Source organism: Phragmites australis, chromosome 21 (assembly GCF_958298935.1).
Source record: "Phragmites australis chromosome 21, lpPhrAust1.1, whole genome shotgun sequence".
Classification (NCBI taxonomy): Eukaryota; Viridiplantae; Streptophyta; class Magnoliopsida; order Poales; family Poaceae; genus Phragmites; species Phragmites australis.
In genome coordinates, this window is record NC_084941.1 from 343,101 (window position 1) to 349,807 (window position 6,707).

Below are 6,707 nucleotides of genomic sequence, written 5' to 3' on the forward strand. Positions count from 1 at the left end.
CATAATTCCATCTGGGAATAATTTTGAATGCCCCCCCTCCCCCCCCCCCCCAAAAGGCTTTATTATAGAAGTCAAAATTGGCTTCTAAACGAGGCAAAAATGGAGCCTAAATCATGACGTGAAATTTTCGCAAATAAAAATGCGTCAACCGTGAGCGGCGAGGCATGCTTGCAGCTGGGAATACTTTTGGTAGTTTTTCTCGTAATTTTGGGAATAATTTATTTCTTAAAATGAATTAATTTGGTCTCATGAAATGAGGTACAACAAGGCAAAATGTGGGCTCGTACCTGTTCTCCTTTTGATGGAGAAGCTTATGGTTTCAGCAGGAGATGATTGGACAAGTAGGAGGCAGCAAGTGGCCAGTAAACGTTCTTCTTCTTCTTGAATTGCCCTACCCTCGCCGGCATGCAGATGCAGGCTGTAGAAGTAGGGAGGCTCTTCTCCTTCTTGTTCCTCTCCGTCATCTCCATGACTCAATCGGACACTGAGAATACCCTATACAGATGGCGGGAAGGCCTCCTGTGGTTAGTCATCTTGTCAAGCCTCATAGCCACAAAATAAATACGTATTCCATCCGTTTAAAAATAATAGATATATTTTTTTAAAAAAAAATTCAAGCTTTTATATATTTTACCTAATATTTAATTAATTTATAAGAATATTTAGTATATAAAAATTATATAATTAGTTAATTTAAAATGAATTTACACTATATAAATTTATAGCTATAAATGATATATTTTTAAAGAAATCTTAATTAAAATCTAACTTTAAATATTAAATCTAAAATAAATGTATCCACTATTTTTAACCGAAGGAGCACTACGGATTAATGCGATGTACCGCGGAGAGTTGAATTGATTCGGCAAATCCATCGGCAAGCAGCGTGTGTGCGGACTCCTATGTTGTCAGCAAGGTACAGGTACCTGGATCGATCACAAATGACCTAACCTGACCTGCGTCGTCATCTTCATCGTCATCTTTACCATGATAGCTGCTGGTAATAACAGAATGAATATGGTTCTTTTTTGGGTGGAGAGACGAAAACGAACTGGAATACGTGCTACTTTTCTTGGAACCGTGTGTGGCAGTCAGCCAGCCAGTCGGTCCGTACAGTAATAATAACTGAATGAAGATGATGGCTCCGCAGACAATAGTTAGAAGAGAGCATATTTTTTTAATGTTATGATTAGTACAATTTATCATATTTTATAGGAGAGAGAGTGAAATAAGTACTGGTGTTAATTTTTAAACAGAAGAGATGGAAAAACTAGAATTGAAAATCACCTTAGCATGTCTCCTCACGATGAGGTATAAGATCATATCTAATAATTTTCCTTCAGGACCAGAATACGTTTATAATGAAATTTTCATTCCTTTCAACGTTTTAATAATTTTTTAACGGTTTTCATTAAAAAAGATTTATTTTCTTTAAAACTGTATTATCTTTTTTCTTTGTGATTTCTCTCAAATAGAATTTATTAGAGTTGGAAGGAAGTAAAGAAAATAAGAAAAAAAAAGAAATTAAGAAGGACATAAAATAAAAAATATGGTTGAAGATGGTATAATGAATTGTGACGGTAGAACCTGCATAAATTTTAGAAGAAGTGTCCTTTCCCAATTGCGCCGGCAGCAGCAGCCGGAGGAGGAGGCGGCCACTCGTCGACCGACAGTGGATCCATCGGCCTTTCGCTTGCCCTCCAAAAAGTCAAGCAAGCTGGAGCTGCTCCTGCTCCTGCTCTCCCCGAGCAGCTGAGTGTTCACACACCTCCACCACTTGCGTTGCGTCTTCCTTCCGTCTCCCCTCCCCTCCCCTCCGCTTACGCCACCCACAATCAAGAATCAACACGCCGCGCCCATGCCCTACTCCTCCTCCTCCTCCCAAAATTGACCACCCAATAATCAGCTCAGCCTCGCCTTGATCTCGATCCGGCTCCATGGATCGCACCACCAGCAACAGCAGCAGCAGTAGCACCTCCGCCGCCAGCCAAAACCCGCACCTTGGGGTCAACAAGCTCGGCCGCTCCATCCGCAAGGCTACGCCCCCTCCGCCGCCGCAGCCCCAGCCCGCCGCTCGCCCGCCGCAGCCGCAGGTCTACAACATCAGTAAGAACCAGTTCCGCGACATCGTCCAGCACCTCACCGCCGGCACCCCCTCCCCGTCCCCTCTGCCGCCTCAGTACCATCAACCGCACCGTCCACCACAGTCGCAGCCCAAGCCCCCCTCCATGCGCCTACAGAGGATCCGCCCGCCCCCCATTGCCACCCCCGTCGCGCGGCCCCCTCCTCCCGTCCACCCCCACCACGCCGTCCCCAACCCTAGCCACAACAATCCTGTCTTCCACCGCCCACCGCCGCCTCAGCCGCAGCAGCACATGCCCGCGCCCGCGCCCGGCCCCGCCTGGGCCGACTCCCCAGTCTCCGCATACATGCGCATCCTCGAAAACTCCCTCTTCAGCGCCACCCCGCCGGGCGCCGCCGCCGCTGCAGCGGCGGGACAGCCGCCTCCACCGCCGGTGCCGTCACCCGGGATACTCCCTTCCCCAAGCGGCTTTCTCAACCTGCTCTCGCCGATGCCCAGGTCGCCCTACCCGCTACTCTCGCCAGGGTTTCAGCACCCACCGCCGTTCACGCCCAACTTCCCTGTTCTCTCGCCGCTGCCGGGGACCGGCATCCTTGGGCCAGGCCCCATGCCGCCGCTGTCGCCGGGGCTCTGGTTCCCACAGTCACCGTCCGGCCTTCTTTCTCCATCAGGGTTCTTGCCGATCCTGAGCCCAAGGTGGAGAGACATGTAGCAAGGGTGGCTCCGCGCAGCAGCCGTTCCTGTGAAGGTGACCTTGTAACATTTGACTAGGGACGTAGCCACGGTGAGTTCAGTTGGCTCGTCGGCTGGAGGTTGCAGGAGGAGGACACAGGTGGGTTGTAACTTTGGACATCAATATTTGTTGCTGTTACTTATTGCTTCTGTGATTGATTAGTCAGTTTGTCTGTAAGATCTCGGTAAAGGAGATTGGTTATATATATTTGTAATTGTATAACTGGGGAAAATTTCAATTCGTTCACTTTTCTTAGCTGCAAAAGCCGGACAGGTTAAACTGGCCATGTTCTAGTTTAGATTCTGAGTGACTAGGCTTTGAAAACTGTAGTTGTAAACCTTTAGCTCAAGAAAGATTAGCTCTTTCTGACAAATCTCGAACTGATGGTTGTTGTTGGTCTACCTACTAAGGCATGGAATGTTTCCCTTGTTCCTTTTTTCTATCCTTTTTTATTGAGAAGATAAACTTCTTGGACATCAGGTGGTCGGAAAATCACAATCAACAAATGTTGTTACTCATATCATGAACTATCGGAAGAGCTTGATCTTAAGATTGACACATCATTATTACGACTATTAGTTAGTACTCACAGCATCATGCTATCCTGTGCTAATTGTGCTCATATGGGAGATAAAGATTGCCTTTTTTTTGGCTCATTTCGGCAGTGTGGCAATAGCATTTTCTGATCTCCAAATGGGTCATATGCAGTTCAACATGACAATAGACCAGTGTTTACATTTAGTCTTTGGACCGGACAAATCTTCCCAGGTTTCCTGCTGAAAATTTAACATAGAAAATATTTGCTCCTAGTTACTGCCTGGGATAGCATTTTCTGATCTCCAAATGGGTCATATGCAGTTCAACATGACAATAGACCAGTGTTTACATTTAGTCTTTGGACCGGACAGAAATCTTCCCAGGTTTCCTGCTGAAAATTTAACATAGAAAATATTTGCTCCTAGTTACTGCCTGGGATAGCACAGGATAAGTTAATGTTGGTCCATCCCATGTCAGGACATAAAAGGAAATCTATTCACATGTACAGACTTTGTATACATCTACTATCTTATTTTCTTCCTTACCAACAATTGGTGAAGTACGCATAAAGTTATGCAACATCATGTTTAGAGGGACACTGCTACTTATATAGCTTGTGTTTGAAATTTTCAATGTCCAAAAAATATCCAGGTTGATTGTTTTTTCTTTGAGCGGCATCCTTTGATGCACACTATGATGGGACTCCCAAAGTTCAAGTCTTTTCCCTAGTAGGGAACCTCAGGCTATCTGAATGGTCTTCCAGGTTATGATGCATATTATGCCATGAGTTCCAAAAACACAAGTGCCTTTCCAAGTGGGGATTCTCATGCTAGCTAAATGATCTTATAGTTATGTGCTGTGTGTTATATTAAAGTTTGTTTGTGTCCACTGTTTTGTTTAGAATTGATATATGACATTCTGCTGGACCCCCTCGGTATGCAATGCTAAAGAGGGAATAATTAAAGGGTGGTTCTTATTGTTCTCCTGTAAGCAACTAGTATTATTTGTGTACCGCATCCCCTGCTAAGTAAGCATTGCTTTTGTGCAAATGTTCTATAATATTACTGTCGCATGAATCATTTTGTAAGTTGTCCTTGTATGAATATATGCAAGGTTTCTATCTGGCAAGTCAATTTAAATATCTCTGGCCGAAAGGGTTGAGATATTTCCTGCATCTATAAAGGTTTGACTAGACTGGACCCTGTGGCTTGCTTGTTACTGAATCTAGAGCAGTTACCAAACGAAATCCTTGCACGATTGTGATACTTAAATGGCTACTTAGAATCAAGACTGAAAGTTTTGAATCTTTGTATATATGTTGATGGTTTCTATGCGAGTTGTTTTAGTCTCACGGTTTAAGTACTTCTGTGTTACTTTCTTTGATTAGGCTCCCTGCCATGGCATTTGTATTCACAATGTGCCATCCAAAGAAACCCATGCTCTATGAACATAACCTTAACATAGTTCAGTGTTTCTACTTTTGCTTATGTTATTTGAATCATTCTACGGATGTACATACTTTGTAATGTGATTGCAGACGTCAGTCCTAAGATCTAATGTTTGGTGTTAACACCACTTCGCCATTCTACCCATTGGAATGGAGAAGTATATTCTCTAGTTAGCTTAGCTAGGTCCAGAAAGAAATACTACAAATTCATAAATACTATGCGCTTTCTACATGTCATTGCCTGCTGATGTGCTAAAACTTTCATGTTGCGTCTGGTTTGTTGTATTGAGGCATGTGGATTCTGGATAGCTTCTTTGTTATGTGCGGTATTAGGAAATAAAAGTTGAATAGGTAAGTTGGATTCAGTTTAGGAAAGATCTAGTAAAGTTAGAAGTCAGATTAGATACGTTAGCATAATTGAACTCGGTTAGGAGAAGTAGAATCAGTAGATGAAAAGAGATAAGTTGTAATTAGGAAGGACTTGAGATGAAGTCTGTTTAGGACTGAGTCCTAATAGGTTTAGAGATGGCCAAACTCTGGATATAAAGAGCAGTTGCACCCTTTTAAGGATCAATCAAGCAAGCAATGAGAATTAATCTAATCTCCTCTAATATTCTAAATATCTCGTATCTATAGTCTAATATCTCATCCCAAGTAGTTGATGGCGTTCGGCTATCCTCCACGGATGTTTACCTATGTTAAGATCTTGGATCATAACAAATTGGTAGCAGATTCCATGGCTTATGATGCTGAGAGCAAACAGTTCAAGGTGTTTCTTACCGCGCAAGAAAAGCGGCTACCGAAGGAGATCAAGGAGGGCTTCACCACCATCAAGCAACAGCTAGGCGAGGTGGTTAAGCAACTGGCCATCGTGTCTTCGCAACTTTCGGTGGTGGAATAGCGCTCACTCGATGCTGACAACCAACCACCAATGCTACGCAGCAGCCCAACTTCCAGTGTGCCGGCGCCTTCATCGTCGACACCCATCAACACGTCCGACATCTTACAAAGTGGTACATTATCCAGTGCAGCAGCTCCTTCATTGACAGCAACCCTACCTCCAGTCACCACCACGCCATGCCCGCCTCCATTGTCGCACGTCACAAAAATCCACTAGCTCCAACGTCGTCTTCCATGATTTCAGTGTCTATCAACAGCTTCCACGTGAGCATCCTCATTTGTTTAGGAAATGAATGTCATGTATGCGCTGCCTTGCACCTTCCGGTGTGTCGTGCTGGCGCTATAACTGTTCATCAACGTGGGGATTTCAAGGGCTGCAACAATGACAACTGTTTCGCGAATCCGAAACATGCGCTTTGTATCTCGAATTGTTATATATTGTATATGTATAGTTGAATGTGTGTATCGCGAGCGTGCCAGTATACTCAAAGTATACAAAAGAGAACAGGAGACAAAATGTAAATGGAACACGTAACTTTATTAATTTATTATCGAAATTATAAAGTACAGTTTCATATTTATAGTTCACTTCACACATGTACATACGCACACGCTATTGACTATTCTTCAAGTGACTGTGTCCTGGTTCATGGGGCCTTGTGAGGTCACCGGTTAATCACGTCTCACCGGTTAATCACGTCTGGCTTCCGGCCAGACTACCTCCGATTAAGCTACGTTTGACTGGTCGTCGTCAAGTTGTCTCTGAGTTTGCAAGGCTGTAGTCACATACATCATAAACCAAGCAAAGTAAGCATCAGAAACTAAAACGGTAGGAGAAACGAGACAAACAGTCTAGCATGAGCTTTATGGACTATTTATATATCTCAGACCATCATTGGCTACACAGGCCTAAAAAATTGTAGCCTTTCATCGTCGGCTGTAGCCTCAGGTACTACACGAGAATAGAAGGAAAGAGAGTCTAGATGCCTAGCAGTTTGTCAGCTACA

At 43.8% G+C, this 6,707-nt stretch overlaps 1 protein-coding gene across 1 annotated transcript; it reads left to right on the forward strand.

The window, feature by feature from the left end:
• The first annotated feature begins 1,629 nt into the window (after positions 1 to 1,629).
• Positions 1,630 to 4,486, forward strand: LOC133903791 (protein HAIKU1-like). The gene is made up of 2 exons (XM_062345253.1): positions 1,630 to 2,915; positions 4,005 to 4,486. The coding sequence occupies exon 1, from the start codon at positions 1,938 to 1,940 to the stop codon at positions 2,793 to 2,795; it is 858 nt and encodes a 285-aa protein (XP_062201237.1). The 5' UTR covers positions 1,630 to 1,937; the 3' UTR covers positions 2,796 to 2,915; positions 4,005 to 4,486.
• Positions 4,487 to 6,707: the final 2,221 nt, after the last annotated feature.